This window comes from Notothenia rossii (assembly GCF_949606895.1).
Source record: "Notothenia rossii genome assembly, chromosome: 5".
Taxonomy (NCBI): Eukaryota; Metazoa; Chordata; class Actinopteri; order Perciformes; family Nototheniidae; genus Notothenia; species Notothenia rossii.
Genome location: NC_136903.1, coordinates 36,587,553 through 36,605,313, shown reverse-complemented (window position 1 = coordinate 36,605,313; position 17,761 = coordinate 36,587,553). Strand labels below are relative to the sequence as shown.

Below are 17,761 nucleotides of genomic sequence, written 5' to 3'. Positions count from 1 at the left end.
TGTTAGCACACAGAGCTCACAGCTCCACATGTACAAACCACAGTCCCTCGTGAAGATGAAGTTGCTTGTCCATTAAAAATAACTCCTGCTCCGTCTGTCTGTCTCAGGAGCTCGGGCAGCACGGACAGCGAGGAAAGTACAGACTCAGAGGAGGAGGATGTGAAGAGAGATCCGTTCGAAGCTGCCAACTCCAGCACCGACGACAGAATGGAAGTCGACACAGGTTGGTAAACACAACACTACTACACAACAACCCCAATGGCATATCAATAACTATAAAGAACTCAAAATGTTACCTGGATGTAGATTTCAGTTAAGGGTTTTGCACACAGTGCTGATGATGCGGGTTATGGAAAGGCTATATGCTGCATATCAATGAAAGAAGAACTAGTGCTGGGGTTAATACTTACATTTTCAGACTTATATTTATATTATTATATTATAAATTACATTTTATAGGGCCAGTGTGGACGGCCAACTTTGATGACATCCCCATGGACACAGGTACATCCACTGCTCCAGCCACCAGCCCTAACAACCCTGCTGCCTCCTCTCCTTTGGCCTCCCCCTCCTCTTCCACAGAAGACCTCCCTGAGACCTCATGGAGCTCCCCCCCTCCTGCCACCTCCAACGCTGAAACAGGCTGGGCCGATTTCTCCAACTTCACCCCCGTCAGGTAGGAAGTTCACACAGATCTGCAGCGCTTCAGGAGAACGGCGCATCGCTTTGTCTGTGATCGTCTTTGCACCTCAAAGAGTGACTCGTAAATAAAACATCCTCTCTTGCAGCCCCAAAGACCCTCTGAGGTGCAACTCTCCTGTTGCTATGGAAACCAGCCTAGAGACAATGGACCCTCTTGGAGTCAATGCACCCACACAGTCTGAAGGTGAGATGTGTGCAAGAATTAGTTCTTTACCTGAAAATGAGTTAGCATTTTAGCACTTCTGGGCTCCATTATCTCAAAGTTACGGTTTTTTTATTGGGGTTTTGATCAAATGCCCTAATTATGGTCTATGGTGCGTACATGCTTACAATATTTTTATATTTAGTTTACAACATAAAATACTCATTGATGGAGCCATATACGGACTTATATTATTTAATAGTTATCATTTATTTTATTATTGTTTTTTGTTTATAGTAAATCTCCCTTTAATTCTAGTATTATCCAAGTTGATCAAACAAGTTGTTGCTTATGCTTTTGTTTTGAGAAAGCCGTTTTTTGGGCACTGGGGGATGGGAGACCTGGTACATTTGGGAAACAGGTGGTGTTGGAGAGTGCACCCGGTAGGCCTATGGTTTTTTACTATCGGGTAAACACGAGGCAAGAGCACAGACAAGAAAAATATTGTACTTGTATATAGTAGGGATGCTCCGATCGAGATCGGCCGATACTCACTCTCCACCGATCGATCGGTGCTCTCTAAACATGCCGATCGCGAGAGCCGATTGCATGACGCAAAATACATGACACTTTTCTCTGTGCGCGGCAAAACAAGCTCGCCAAAATGACTTCACCGGTCTGGCATTATTTTAAGGTCTCCACTTAGGCCCCGCCCACTCGATCGGATCGGCCCCAAAATTGGCGATCGGAGCATCCCTAGTATAGAGGGCTGCTCAATTAATCATATTTTAATCGCAATTACGATTATGGCTTGCGACGATTATGAAAACAACGTAATCGAAATAAAACGATTATTTCTTTATTATTACTTTTTTTATTACCAATAAATTGATGTTTTCAAAGTAAATGGATAATCATTTTTAATAATCGCGATAATCAATTATTGACCCAAATAATCGAGATTATGATTTTTGCCATAATCGAGCAGCCCTACTTGTATATAGTGGCATGGATAAAATATATTGCACAAAAATAACTTTTGCCTGGACCTTATTAAACCCATGCGTAATATTAGCTAACAAGGGTCTCAATCACGTTTTGGTTTATTTTTGGAGGACTGAATGCCTCCTGTAGGTTGTTGAGTGTTAAGATCTGACATCTTTTCTTTCCTAACCCGCCAGATTATGATGGCTGGTTGGGTAACAATGAGGCTTCCCCCTCCTCCAACTCACCTAAGCATTGTGGGAAATCTAAAGCAGAAGAGGAAACGGCCTCCTGTGAGCAGCGCAGCATCACAGAGACGGTCATCAACGGCTCCATGAAAGAAACGGTCAGCCTCACTGTGGACGCCAAGACTGAGACCGCCGTCTTCAAGAGGTTTGACTGACACACACACACACACACACACACACACACACACACACACACACACATACACACACACATACACACACACACACTACTCTGTGCTAGCTGGCCCCAGGCCACCAAAACACATCTAATGGTTGTTTTTAAAATAGGTAACTTGCATTTTAATCATCTTTTCACTACTGCTGTTGGTGTGCTGCAAGTATTTAGTTTGCTCTTGTAGACAAAACCACCAAAGTGGCAGTGGAGTGACTTTGTGCCAGATAGAGAAGCTGTTTAAAAGAAAGAATTCTCAGTATCATAATTGCCAATATCAACCATAATACTCTTGTTCTTCCACTTTTAAATCAACATCCAACAAGTTTGTTTTCTTCCTTCTGTCTGTGCTCTCAAAACAAAAAATGCAACACAAAAAGTTTCTAGGTCATAATTGGATAGATTAAAAACCAAACTGTCAAAGCTAAGCTTGAGCTGGGCTGAAATAGGGCCCTCAGACTAATTCAGTGTTCTTACATACTGAGCTCATTCTTTCACTGGTTAATAATATATGTTGGTTATAGCTCACATAACGGAATGGAAAGTAAAAATAACAAGATTAAATGCTCTACAGTTAATATATATTTTGCCCTTGAAATTATATTTTACAATATTATAAGTACCTTTTTCAGAATCAAAAACTCTAAATGTAGGGCTAAATACTAGGAGCATAACTGTAGACGGAAGTCCTGGTTTGGTCCATACCAGGTTTAGCAGTCAAGGTCTGTTGTAAGTTTGGTATATGGGAGGAAATGTTTATTTTCAAACAGAGAATACTGCAAGTAGGCCTGTCACGATAATTAATTTTGTTGGACGATACAGTTTCCTGGAAATTATTGCGATAAACGATAATATTGTCGGCACCGTTGTAAGACCATTTTAGACCACTGACATAATTATAATATATAATAATTCAAGTACATCCTTTTAAACATAACTTTTTATTGAACATTCAACATTGCAAATGAAATGTGAAATAATATTAAAATATATAAGTTATATATAATAAATAAAACAAATTAATTTAATTATAATTAATTTAATTAAATCACACACAACCAAAACAATAAATTAAATAGACTCAGGCTGGAAAACAGCTCTCTCTATCTATCTATCTATCTATCTATCTATCTATCCATCCATCTATATATATATATATATATCGATATATATATATATATCTATATATATATATATATCTATATATATATAAATATATATATATATATATATATATCTATCTATATATATATATATATATATATATATATATATATATATATATATATATATAAATAAATCACAAATATGAGCACACATTGCAAAAAACAAGCAAAACACCCCTCCTTAAAACAACAGTCAAGTGTACAGTCCACTGTCCATACAAAGACCCAGATGCCTCAACAGGCCATATCCAAATCTGTTTTTCAAAGTTTTTGAGCAAGGAACACCAACATTCATTTCATTTCAAGCCTTTATTTATCCAGGTGTATCCCTTGAGATCATTGATCTCTTTTTCAAGGGAGACCTGCTCAAGTAGACATGTTTGCATTGTAGGGCAAATGCATCTTTGATTGTAAACTGTCGGGAAGGTGGGGGGCTCTCCATCTCCAGCTGCCGTGTTTGCTCCCAGCTGGGAAAACGGAATGGGGTGGTTGTGTTTAGGTGTAGTTTAAAATGTGTGGTATTGCCTGCTTTTGTCGCTACCTTTTTTTTTAAACAAATGCGACACACCAGCTCATTCAAATCCGTAGGTTGGCCTCGTTGATTTGGCTTGAATCCAAAATACTGCCACACCGGAGAATCGAGATGTGTCGTTAGGTTTTGTAACCAATTCCATTTCACTTTAAATTCCCCGCGAGTAAGTCACACGTTGTCTCCCGCTTGTCGCTATATTATTAATTTGGCTGCTGCACGTGCACGTGGAGTGTCCTGACCTGGCTGTGTGTCCTGACCTGGCTGTGTCAGCCCCGCCCCTCACAGCGCGCCTGGCAGCTTCAGCGCTCCTAGCTAAAATGCTGGTCACATCCTTATGTAAATGGCAATTTATCGAGCTCAGAAAAGTTATCGAGTCCATTTTTATTTATCGTACGATAAGTCAATTTATCGCGACAGGCCTAACTGCAAGTGTGAAACGCAGAGAAAAATCCTACTGCTGGTGACTAAGGCTTTATTTTCCCACTGGCAACATTGGAAAAAAATAACCTTTCCAATTTTCATTTCCAACACTTTTTTACACTAAACACTCACAAAAACCACCTGTCACAAAAGAGATTCATACTGAAAAGCATTTCTTATATTATGAAACGGACAATACTACATCATATTCAAAAGTGCAAGAGCCCTCTGAACGTAGCCCTCTGAACGTAGCCCTCTGAACGTAGCCCTCTGAACGTAGCCCTCTGAACGTAGCCCTCTGAACGTAGCCCTCTGAACGTAGCCCTCTGAACGTAGCCCTCTGAACGTAGCCCTCCGTGAAGGCTTTTCCTGTGTAAAAAAATCTCCACCATGTTCAGCTTAAAGATGACATGGTTTCTTCTTTGCTTCATCCTTCCAAGTTTCATCAATCCTGCTGACAAAAAAAGAAACCACAAGCAAAACAATAAGGAGTAGTGTTTCAATTAGTTTACCCTTTGCAATTTTTAAACGATAATAACAATTAAAAAAGTATGTTTTGTGCTGTATTAAGACGTGAAATGTGAACATGGAGCTCAGAACAGCCACCATCAAACCATGCTAGTCTTTCTCTGTTGATGTTGTAGCTGTTATATCATGAGCGGACACGATGGGTTTCATTTGTCCCCGCTGTGGTGTGACTCGCACGGAAAGCCTTTTGTGCTAACCTGAGCTAATTATGCTAGCGACGTTCCACTAAAAGTGTTTAGGGCACAAGTTTTACTTTGAGCTTTAGTTCCCCATCACTTTCGTTTTTTGTTGCAGGACAGTTTGAACATGTTTTCTTTCCAGAAAAGATTCAAATGAAATCCACAGTAAACTGACCTCTTACATCCTCCTCTGTCCTGTTTCATCACACACACACACACACACACACACACACACACACACACACACACACACACACACACACACACACACACACACACACACACACACACACACACACTGCTCCCAGAGTTCTCTGTCCTTCTGTCCCCTTGTTGATGCTGCATTATATTGTCTATCTGTCTGAGTAAATAACAACTGTCTGATGAACTGAGCGACACTTACAACCTGAGCTTCCCCTCCTCTCTCTCTTGCTGTGCGTTGTGGGTGTGGTCTTCTTCAGAGTTTTGAAATCTTATCGGTATGTACAGCTAATCAGAGATCAGCCTGCAGCCGTGATGTAGTCTTGTTGTCACGTCAACCACCAACTTTTCTTTCCCAATTTTGATCTTCTTCTTTGGTTTCAGCTCCTTGTTTGTTTATTTCATTATCTCCATTCTGCATGCGTTTCTACCCAAGGTGTTGTCTCAGTGCAGTATTTTTACGTTTAGGGTTGCCTCCTTATGTGCTTTGGGTCATCGATCTTAAGATTGCGAATTAAGACTCAAACGGGCAATTTGAATGTGTAACTAAGTCCGCTACGCACTAAACTCAAAATACGGTTTACTCAAAACGTTTTTTTTATCAGAACACTATACATACAGCAAGCATTAAATCATAAGAAAAGTGAAATATTCCTACAACAATTATTTATATTTGTTTATATACTTATATCTTAAGTAGGAAGGCATTTTTACTTGTACTAATTTGAATTAAATAGACAAATGTAATGTGCACGGAACATGTTATTTCATTAAATGCAATCAGTGTTTAATAATGTATCATATCGATAGCCTTCTTTTATAGGTTAACTTCATTTTAGTTTTTCAAAAACAAAAATGGGATGTAGACACCTGAATAAACACACATATATTTCCTGGCTGATGTACAGTGTGTGGCAATCCTGTTATTACTTAAACATCCAAAGCCTGACGTTGAGCTCAAAGGTATAGGCATCAAAATACCAAAAGTAATATTATTCGTAATACAGATTGGCCCATTTCAGAATAATGTACAATATGTGTTTTGATTATAATTGTGTATGTGTTTAATCACAGCTGGTAAAGGTGCAGCTAGTTTGAATGACTTTGTATACTGCAGGGTAGCCTGTGAATTTACTCCAGGTGGAACTAAAGTCTGATTTAACACTTGATTATATTTCACATCATTACTCTTAAGTCTGCAAAGTAACTTAAGGTATTACATCAATAAAGTGGAGTAAAAGTATGTAATTGACCTCTGAATTGTAGTGGGGGTGCAGTACAAAGTAGTACAATTTCCTGAAACATGTACTTGAGTAAATGTGCTTAGTTACTTTACATAACTCTATGAATTAAAAAGTAAAGAAAAGATGGTATTGCGCTGGAAAATGTAAAGATAACCAGAGCCATTCAATTGGGAACATATTGTCATTAGCACCATGACTGCTTGTTTTGTTTTTTATTTGAACACATGCTCATCAATGATGTGGCACCTAAAGTATAAGAATATAAATGGATGTCTCTGTGCGTTGATTGAGGCCTCATCAAGATTATTGGTGGTTCTCCAAGACGAAGCAAGACCGACGGCTGTTAATTTGGGTCCAATCAGAGTCCAAATGAGTTTGTAGGCATGCCTACTGTTTCCTGGCTCTCTAACTAAATGATAAACAGAGGATTGTCGCAAAACAATCCAAACTTTCTCCATTTGCTGTACACTTTGAAGCTTGTCCCACATACTATTCAGTTCCTCATTTCAACACGTCCATCCTTTTTGTTTTAGTGCGCTCTGTCAGTCAGTTGAGCATGCATCAATGTTCACGTCTCACTCTGTTCTGTGTGTTTCTGTGGGGAAGGTGGGTGCTTCGATTCCCCTCACATGGTATTGATGTTCATCTGTGTGTCTGTGTGTTCCAGTGATGAAGAGAAGAGTGCTTCTCCAGAGAAATACTCAGTAGGGGAGTGTGTGGATTCGGAGAGAACGGGTGTCAACAGCTCAGCTGCAGCCAGCTGTCCCAAAACAGGGTCAGAACCAACACTACATGCTCCCTAAACATGAGTTTTCAGTGTCTAACAAAGTTTGATGCTGTCACACCTTATATTCCCTGTAACTGTATCCATCATATTGACACCCTAATTCAGCTAGCAGCATTGTTCAGTCCATTTTAAAACATGATTGATTGTGCTTTTATTTGATTTCCAAAGTAGAACAATTAATTGGGAAGTGCAATATTGTAGGAAAGCACGTAGTAGGTAGAAAAGCAAAAAGTGCTTAAATGTTAAGTTATTTTATGTACTTGTGATCATTGATCTGCATCAATGCTTCAGTTTTTTTTTGTGAAATGATTCATAGATTATGAACAAAACATTGTAAAAGTCCAAACTCCACACATAAGGACACAGGCTTTGTCCACAGAAACACAGCACCTACAGCAGAGTTGGCCATCGCAATAAAAAAATCTAAATTTGCATCATTTAGTAAAAGTCCTGTAATTAGTTGTTTTGTAGATCCTGTGACATTCAAGCGGGCATGTTCTATATTAAGAGTTTAAGAGCAGCTCCTGCATCTTGTTTTAATAAATCTATTTGGACTGCTTTTGATATGGTTCTATCACTAGGTATATGACTGGACTAAAATCATGTTATATGATTCTTAACTTTTCGCTCTCCTCCTGTGTTCCCTGTGAGCAGTGAGAAGCTACCCAACGGTCCTCTGGAGGAAATGTCGGCCAGCAAGGAGGCCAAGTAAGTCTGACTGCTTTCTACTGTCTGTACCATTCTAACAAGGAACCACGCAAAAGTACTTGCAAGGATTCATTTATAAATAAGATTTAAATCATGATTCAACTTTAAATCATGATGCATCACACTTTATAACTAGCTTAAAATACAAAATGTAAACCTCTTTTTCAACGTGTGTTACATTTTACATGTTGATCCTTTGAACCAGGGGTGGGGAACCTTTTTCCTCTAAAGGGCCATTTCAAGTTTTACAACATCCTCCGAGGGCCGTACAAATTATTGAACTCAACCTGCTAAAAGAAAACTAAAATCACAGCGCATTGATTTTGCCTTTTTTTCATGCTGTGCAAAGAAAAAGCAACCTCTTAATCCAGATATCTTTCTGTTTTCACTGTTTTTATGTTATGCTTTGGAGGGAGTGTAAAAGGCGTAAGGACCAAAATGCAGACACTCATAGCAGGTACCTTGAATTCCAGGAATTGAATGAAAACTTAAATGCAACAAACTGAGGAACACTGGATACTAAACTGCACGATGAGTGAACACAACAGAAACACAACACAGCAGAAACACAACACAGCAGAACCAGGTGAACATCACAGACGAATCTGACATAAAGTGAAATGTTTGCCAGTTCAAAACACTGCCATTTTAAAAAAAAGAAAAAAGTGACACCGACGGTGTCGTTTAATATTGAAGACGTGAGATATACCACGTGATGACACGTTATGCTCGTGTTGTGTTCAAGGAACCTCACCTTGGTCAGGAAAAACCGGCAGTTTAATTATATTGCGGTCTAGATTTCTTAATTTCTTTTATTGCAGTTGATTTTTTTTTTTTTTTATACATTAATATATAAACACACAAATGGTCTCGCGGACTGTATACGGCCCGGAGGTTCCCCACCCCTGCTTTAAACTCTAATTTAAAATGTGATCCGGTATTGACTTAAAACTCACCATTTTGGAGGTTAAACTTAAAATATTGCTTTTTAGATCTCACAAAATAAATTCCTTGAACAAAGTTTAAGATATACTCAACCAAATATTAGTATTATTTAACTTTTTGATACCATAGCTTTATCAACAACTAATAATTATAACAAAATCTGGAGTCGCATTGCTTTTATCTGTGTAAATATCCTTTTCTTTTTTAAATCGGATGTTTATGAGCTGCTGGGGTTTTGCAACAGTTGCTGTAAATATACAAAAAAATAGCTGGTTCGTCAGGATCGATGCAGACTCCCTGTTGGAGGGTTTCACAACTCCTACTTCCACTAGTTGGTTTGGAAAAAGAGCTTAAAGAAGCTAAGGGTTTAGACATCTCTGAGCGGTTGACCAATCACAACAGAGCCGGCCAGCTAACCAATCAGAGCAGACTGGGCTGGTTTCAGACAGAGGGTGAAAATAGGAGCTGCAGCACAGGCAGTATGAGACAAATAAAGAGCTTTTTGAACATTTAAAGCATGGAGACATGTCCCAGTAGAGACACTACATACACATATGAAGCTGGAAATTAACAGAATAGGGCCCCTTTAATGTGGGAAGTGAAAGTGTGTAGGGACCAGATTGGAAGTGTACTTTTTAAGCTTTTGTCTGTTATCCTTTTTGTTTGAAACGTCCACCCACAAAATCTACCTCCTGGTACAAATATACAGTGCATCTGGAAAGTATTCATACACCTTCACTTGTTCCACATTTTGTTATGTTAAAGCCTTATTTCAAAATGGATTAAATAGATTTATTTTCTCAACATTCTACACACAATACCCCATAATGACAACGTTTTAAACAAATATTTGCAAATTAATTAAAGGTCCCATGTCATGCTTTTCTGGTTATTACCCGTCCCCTTGTGTGTTATGAAGCTTTTTCTTCATGTAAACGGTCTGCAGAGTCACAAACCCTCAAAGTTCACCCTGTAGCGAGTAAAACTCTAACACAGAAAAGACCTGTCTATGCTGCCCCAGAACGCCTCGTTGGAGATTTCTAATTTTCCATTGTTTTCTTCCTGGGTTCTGTGACGTGTGAATACCCAGGTCCAAATGGACCAATCTGCGGAGCTCCTCACACACACACACACACACACTCAGCCTTATCTTTTTTCTCAGCCGCGCTACTTCGCGAAGTTTCTCTGGCACGCACCTTATCTTTTCTCAGCCTCGGCTCCGTGGACACTCACGTGTGTGCGCTCAGGCTGAGTTCCGTGGTGTCTCGCTGTCTCGCAGACCCCACGCAGCAACCAGGAAACTACACCAGTAATCCACCTCACACTGTCTGCTCCTCGAGCCCCACAGGGCGGAGCAGCGAGCCCAGCAATGTCCCGCCAACACGGCACCCAGACCCCACGCAGCATTCTCATCTGTTTGTCATTACTGGTGTCATTTTCTGGTTACTAACAAACGCCATTGTATAGACCCTCCAGAAAGACGTGGGCTAAATTCCTTGATTATGCGATTAAACATGCAGGGTTTTTATGTGATTTTATGCGGTGAAATTGCGGGAAGTTGTGAAAAATAATAGATTTTTTTTAAATATTGGGCTGTTTTATTTATTCTTTCTCACAAACAACCTGCCACTAATGTTAAACCCCTTTCCTATTCAATTAAACACATTCAATGTTTATTTATTGTAAAAGTAATTGGGCTATTTTAATCACACTCTCTCTCTCTCTCTCACACACACACACACACACACACACACACACACACACACACACACACACACACACACACACACACACACACACACACACACACACACACACACACACACACACACACACACACACACACACACACACACACACACACTTCTCCGCCTCATTCTGTTTTCATTTACTCGTTCGTTATCTGACCAGCTTCAATCTTGTAGGCTACTCACTTCGTTTCTTGTAGCCCTCGAAAGGGTTTTGGAGGTTGATGCCTCGGTGAACGTGAGTTGTTTGGCTTTCTTGTCCGCAGCAGCAGAAAGCATTTTCGAATGTTTGAATGAATCAAAGTGGGTCGCCACCGTCGACTTTCTCTTATGCTCCAACACACAGTTGCACGGGGTGCAGAATAGTTTCCCCCCACTTTCGTGAAAGACATCGGGGTACTGCTTTGCCCGGTCTTTAGCAGGAGCAGGAGCTCCAACATGTTGTGTAGGACAGAGAGTGAATACACATACTATACAGAGATGTGAGTTTGGAACATTGAACAATGTAAATCTATTCTAGTAGACCTCAACAATGGAATTATGATCAGTAGAAATGGCCATGTCATGGGACCTTTAAAAACAAAACACTGATATCACATGTACTCAATACTTTGTTGAAGCACCTTTGGCAGCGATTACAGCCTCAAGTCTTCTTGAGTATGATGCTACAAGCTTGGCACACCTATCTTTGGGCAGTTTCTCCCATTCTTCTTTGCAGATCATCTCAAGCTCCATCAGGTTGGATGGGGAGTGTCGGTGCACAGCCATTTTCTGACTTGTCCTGAAGCCACTCCTTTGTTATCGTGGCTGTGTGCTTAGGGTCGTTGTCCTGTTGAAAGGTGAACCTTCACCCCAGTCTGAGGTCCAGAGCGCTCTGGAGCAGGTTTTCATCAAGGATCTCCCTGTACATTGCTGCATTCATCTTTCCCTTGTTCCTGACTAGTCTCCCAGTTCCTGCCGCTGAAAAACATCCCCACAGCATGATGATGCCACCACCATGCTTCACTGTAGGGATGGTGTTGGCCAGGTGATGAGCGGTGCCTGGGTTCCTCCAGACATGATGCTTGGCACTCAGGCCAAATTTGGTTTCATCAGACCAGACAATTTGGTTTCTCATTGTCTGAGAGTCCCCTAGGTGCTCCATGGGGGCTTTCATGTGCCTTTTACTGAGGAGTGGCTTCCTTCTGGCCACTCTACCATAAAGGCCTGATTGGTGGAGTGCCGCAGAGATGGTTGTCCTTCTGGAAGGTTCTCCCATCTCCACAGAGGAACACTGGAGCTCTGTCAGTGACCATCTGGTTCTTGGTCACCTCTTTGACTAAGGCCCTTCTCCCCCAATGTTCAGTTTGGTTTGGGCGGCCAGCTCTAGGAAGAGTCCTGGTGGTTTCAAACATCTTCCATTTGCAAATGATGGAGACCACTGTGCTCGTTGAGACGTTCAACGCTGCAGACATTTTTCTGTACCCTTCACCAGATCTGTGCATGTGCATGGGCCCACCCACATGCACGTCTGGCCCACCCACAGCCAATCAGCGCTTCATAGCGCAGAGCCGGGAAGCCCAGAAGGAAGTGCCACAAACTGCAGTTCATCTAGTGTCCGACAGGGGATGGATGCAGAAAGGAGCAATTCCCATAGACCCCCATGTTAAAATGCCCAACTTTACAACAGAAATAAACATGTTTCTAGCCTGGATCCAATAAAACTTATTCTGGATATAGTTAGATTCCACCTTCATGACAATGGAACAGGGAGTGCATCTTTTTACCGTGAGTTTTTATAGTAAGTAAAGTAACTTTTGCCGTGAGTGAATGAAAGTATTATTTCTTTTTGAAGTCTGCAGTTTAGCGTGTACACATTTGCTGAATATGAAGACACTCAGTGTGTGCCCATGTGCGACTGTCAAGGATAAACAACCTGTGGCCGCCTATGTATGTATGTATATATATGTGTCATATGTATTGTTGATACACAAACATTACATTGCAGTTGTAGTGTCGCCAACTCCGTTTCTAATATGCAAAAAGACAGCAACATGCGTCTTTTAGATCTTTCCAGACTAGAGATCTCTCTCCCCCGTCTGTGTGCGAGGGGGCGGGGCAGTTTACACACACGCTCTGCTACATGCATGCAACACACACGGAGGAGATGGCGGAGAGAACGCGCTCCGAGGTGTGGTTAAACTTTACCCGTCTCGATGTGGTCAATGCTCGTTACCTAAAGTGCAATAAGAGTTTAGCATGTAAGGGCGGTAACACGAGCAATTTGTCTAAACATTTAGCAAAAGTGCACCACATTCAGACGGAGGAATGCACCGGGTTCGACTGTCTTTCTAGTAGGTCTGTAGCCCCATCCACGAGTAATGTTTCCACGTCAGGTGTTATGTATGCTATCAGCAACACACGGAGTTAACTACATTATACAAACATGGGTTAATGATTAGAGGTAACTGAGTTATTTATTTTGTTAAAGTTTCAGCTATTCTGTTTACAGTTCTGTCATCAGATTATTGAATACGATTTGTTAAAACATTGTTGTTTCTTTTGATGTGAAATATTATTTATTTTATTTAAATAAAAAGCAATTTTAGTTTTGTTCACAATTTGTTTAGTAAGTTTACCTTATTCTTTTCTCCAAAAGAACCAATAAAAGTAACGTTAAAAGCAGTGGTGTAGTGGGGATTTTTTTACTGGGTGGACGGGGTGGTAGGTGGATGGGAGACACTCGCGCTCGTGAACTGTCAACTGGTGGGGGGGGACACACAATATAATAATAAAGGGCGGTGCCGGCTGTCAGCGAACCGATCCGGCCTTTCTGCGCGACTATCACTCAAATGCGGGACATAGTTTCAATGTGTGGGACGCGGGACAAATAATAAAAATGCTGTGTGTGCAGTCCCGCACAGTGCAGGACACCTGGTCACCCTACACACACAGTTCTGCCCCTCACACACACACGCTTCAAATCAAGTTGCATAAATGTTTGAGCTACGTTTTTATTATAATTACTTTGAAATCTGCCTATTATGTTTTAGTCATTAATACAACAAACACACACTTGCAACTGATAACACTGGCAATGATTTTAGATGTATTAGACTATTAAAAAAAGAAATCATGCTTCAAATAAGTGGGGGTACGGCGTACCCCCGCGTCCAACGCCCACTACACCACTGTTTAAAAGGACCGGATCGATAAGCGCTATCGATAAAAGTTAAAACCTTAACTATACCCATCCCTGTCAGTTTTATACACTTTCTGAGGCCGCCGTGCCTATGTTTTTATTTTCACTGCTAATTTATGCTTATGTTCTATTAGTGCATTAAAAAATCATTAAAATCATTAATGAAGTTTCAGCTCAGACCCCACGCTTAATATGTCTCCCCCTGGCCCACCTACATTTCTCCAGGCCCACCCACACAATAATTCCTGGCTACGCCACTGCTTGATACAATCCTGTCTCTGAGGTCTACAGACCATCTTTTGGACCTCATGACTTGGTTTGTGCTCTGATATGTACTGTCAACTGTGGGACCTCATATAGACAGATATGTTCCTTTCAAAGTCATGTCAAATCTATTGAATTTACCATAGGTGGACTCCAGTCAAGTTATAGAAACATCTCAAGGATGATCAGTGGAAACGGGATGCTCTTGAGCTCAGTTTTCAGTGTCAAAGCAAAGGGTGTGAATACTTATGTACATGTGATATTTCATTTAATTATTTTTAACACGTTTGCTCAAAATTATTTAAAAACGTTTTCACTTTGACATTATGGGGTATTGTGTGTGGAATGTTCAGAACAAAAATGAATTTAATCAATTTTGAAATAAGGCTATAACATAACATTTGAAAAAAGTTATGAGGTATGAATACTTTCCGGATTCACTGTATACCTGAACATGAACCTGAGCCTTGCTGTTGTGCGTTTTTTTAAATGTTCCAATATTTGACCATTACCTTTACTTGCACACAATGCTATGTATTCCAATATTTTATTATTAAATGGATACATATTTCCATCCGTGCGTTTCCCCCAGACTGGACCAGAGTGCCGTGTCCTCAGAGCCATCTGTGAACGGGCCGGCGTGAGGGGGAGCCGAACGCCAGCCAGTGTCCAGCCTGTTCTGCCATGCAGGCCCCCCCCCCCCCCCCCCCCCTCCAGCCAGCGGGGGGCCACTGCTCAGAGCTGCACCAACCACACGCCCCCACCAGGACCAGCAATACTCCCATTGGCTCAACACTGACGAGACAGAAGACAGGTGTACAGACACACAATGAACTGAAAAGCAAAGCGAGAGACATACTCAAAAGGATACAGAATACATTTTTTTCTGCATTTCTTTATATACTATTGTTCTTATGAGGTGATGTGCGACTGATATCTTGCCCCTCAAAAATGAAATAGTAATGTTGCTATAGTTAAAGAAATGATTGTATGAATAAAATATTTTATAAAAAGAAAAATGTATACAGAAACATAAGATGAATTGCCACAGGACTAGCTGGTTGGTGTCTCACCCACTCACCCAGCTGTTGTTACTGCGCGTTTCTGTTATCCTGCTAACTGAATACAACAGTTGCTATATTTAAATTCCCACGCACCATTGATCTGTGTCTCTAAGCAGAGCTGCTCTTCCAATTGAAACACATTTTTAGAAACGGTTTTATTTTGCTGCAGGTATGATTTGTAAATGTTTTTCTCTTGTATTCTTCTGCATTGAGTAAGATTTGACACGCTTTTTGGTATAATTATTTTTTATTTATTATAGGAGTAAGATAATGGTTATGTTTTGTTACTAAGGAGCCATGCCAACACACCCTCTCCCCTTCTACAGGCTGCATTCGTGCTAACCGGGTTCCTACCTCGCAGCTACAAGGCTAAACGTCGTCACCATGGCAGAAACACAGCTGTAAATCCATTCTTATACATTCTTGTTTTCCTAGAACCTCTTTTTTAAAATCTTTTTTTCTAGACTCGTGGTTCTCAACTGAGAGCTTTGATTTTAGGTAGCTACAGCATTTAACAAAACTTGGAAGGTGAGGAAAAGTTGGTTGTTAAAGGCTTACTTGGCACAAATAATTTAGCAAATTCAGAAATGACCCGCCTCCTGGAGCTACTATAGGTGTAATTCAGTCACTTTAGGATTTTATTAAGAAAACTAAGTTACAATCATAGATTTGCGGATATTGGCTGTTGATCAAGCTCCAACCAGAGGTGTTTATGCTTAATCTGTGTTCAGACTGCCAGCAGCACTGTTAGAAAACGCAGAAGCTACCTTTACAAGCTGCTGTTGAAAATATTATGTTAACCAATCAAATCAGTGTGCACAGTCCTGGTGAAGAAATTAAAGTGAATGGGGAAATTGTTTAAATGCTAGTTGTTGATTGCGGAAGGATGGGATGATAAATTGATCGCAATATGATGTGCATTCTTTTATGAGCCTTTACTCGTTACTTTGTCAGCAGTAACCAAAGCAATACTCCCACCAGACCTTGGTTTTTTCTGATGTATAAACTAGGAAGTTTGACTATTAATGCTATTGTCAGTCTGAATGCATCCTCCGCTTTTTTTCTTTGAATGAACCCCTCTTTCTTTTTTTAACTCTGCCTACATGAGGCGGTGGATTTATGAATTTCAAACAAACATAAAAACCAGCCATGATAGAGTCCGGACATATTGTAGTTGCTCTTTGTGTTTTTGGCCTTTTAGCTAAGGGTTGGTCTTAACCAATCCTCCAGAAATATGTGTAGTTTGTCAGCCGCCAGATGCTTAACTTTATTTTTCTTAACATGATAAATAGAAAACCAACTTTTGTGATGGGCCAATTTTTTTTTCTACTGATGAAATATTGAACATCTGGATTGGCAGTGCTGATGCTGAATATCCGTCCTCATGGCACTGAGCCTTAAACAGAGCATTGCATCTACCTGCAGCTGCCATTGAAATGGTTTCTTTGTTGCTAGAAAACACACTCCTCTGCAGCCTTCCTCCTTCTTTCCATGGAACCACTTTGATTCCCCTCACCAAATGTTTTTTCTTCATCTTGGCAACAAATGATTCACTATTTCCTGAAGATGGTACAACCCACTTTTTTTGTCAGATTATTAATTAAATGTCATCTTAATTTCTGAAGTTCAGTGGTCTTTGCAGGTGGTTTCTTGGGCTTGATTGTCATGACTGAAGTTTATTAGGCCAGTTTCACAATCTTTCTTTAGAGATATGTTGTTAGTATTAAATACAGAACTCTAACTGTCTAATCAAGATATCTGTAATATTGCAGATATTCTGGTCTATCAAATTCTTAAAGCTTCGATGGAATCTGCATTTACATTTAATGTGAAACACGGCATTAGATAGTAATTGAGTGAAAGTGTTGCGTTATTTCTGTCTGAGGCTTTCCTGCATTGATACTAGCCAGAAATGAACCAAATATTAGGCTTTGGATGACTGTGATGGTGGCCGCAGATCAAGATGTCAACTTATTTCAGTCATGGAAAACCTGGACAAGGTCAGTATAATGCTTCTTTTTTTTTTCATTTGGCCAATAGTAGTGGAGCCTCGACAAAACTTTGAGCTATTTAATTTAAGCAATAATTTCCCAAAAAATGATTGTAAGATTTGTCAGATAAATTATGTCCTTTAACATTTGTCACGTTAAATCAGTAAAAAAAAGATATATATATTAAATATACAAGCTACTAATGTTTATTGTTTTTTATCATCCTTATCTAACATAATATTGTCAGTCTGTTGATTTCCTGGACATTTGTTCATGTCATCAACTTCACATTTAGGTGTATTGCAGAGTACCCACCACACTTTTTAAAAAAAAAGAAATATGTAAGTACCTTAACATTTAACTACTAGTCTTAATTTCCACTTACAAAAAAACAAACAAGTGATAAAAGTATATGCTCAAGTGTTGTCTATGTACATATACTTCATGCTAGAACTATGCCTACTTACATTTTTTAATGTTTTATACATCATGGGTATTATTCTACATTCAAAGCCAGAAATGTAGTTATGTGTCAGATTCTCAATAAACCTTAAA

The 17,761-nt window shown here is 40.0% G+C and overlaps 1 protein-coding gene across 9 annotated transcripts in view; it reads left to right on the top strand.

Moving 5' to 3' along the window:
• Window positions 1–16,844, top strand: part of ppp6r3 (protein phosphatase 6, regulatory subunit 3) — a 43,192-nt gene extending 26,348 nt beyond the window's left edge. For 5 of the 9 annotated variants that reach the window (XM_079683648.1, XM_079683647.1, XM_079683645.1 and 2 more), the window contains 9 exons: window positions 108–223; window positions 460–676; window positions 789–886; window positions 2,026–2,221; window positions 5,535–5,552; window positions 7,186–7,293; window positions 7,960–8,013; window positions 8,426–8,470; window positions 14,744–16,844. In XM_079683648.1, the coding sequence (XP_079539774.1) occupies window positions 108–223; window positions 460–676; window positions 789–886; window positions 2,026–2,221; window positions 5,535–5,552; window positions 7,186–7,293; window positions 7,960–8,013; window positions 8,426–8,470; window positions 14,744–14,795 (904 nt within the window). In that variant the 3' untranslated portion in view covers window positions 14,796–16,844. The remainder of the gene's footprint in view (window positions 1–107; window positions 224–459; window positions 677–788; window positions 887–2,025; window positions 2,222–5,534; window positions 5,553–7,185; window positions 7,294–7,959; window positions 8,014–8,425; window positions 8,471–14,743) is intronic. The other 4 variants (XM_079683646.1, XM_079683644.1, XM_079683641.1 and 1 more) reach the window with 4 other exon arrangements.
• Window positions 16,845–17,761: the final 917 nt, after the last annotated feature.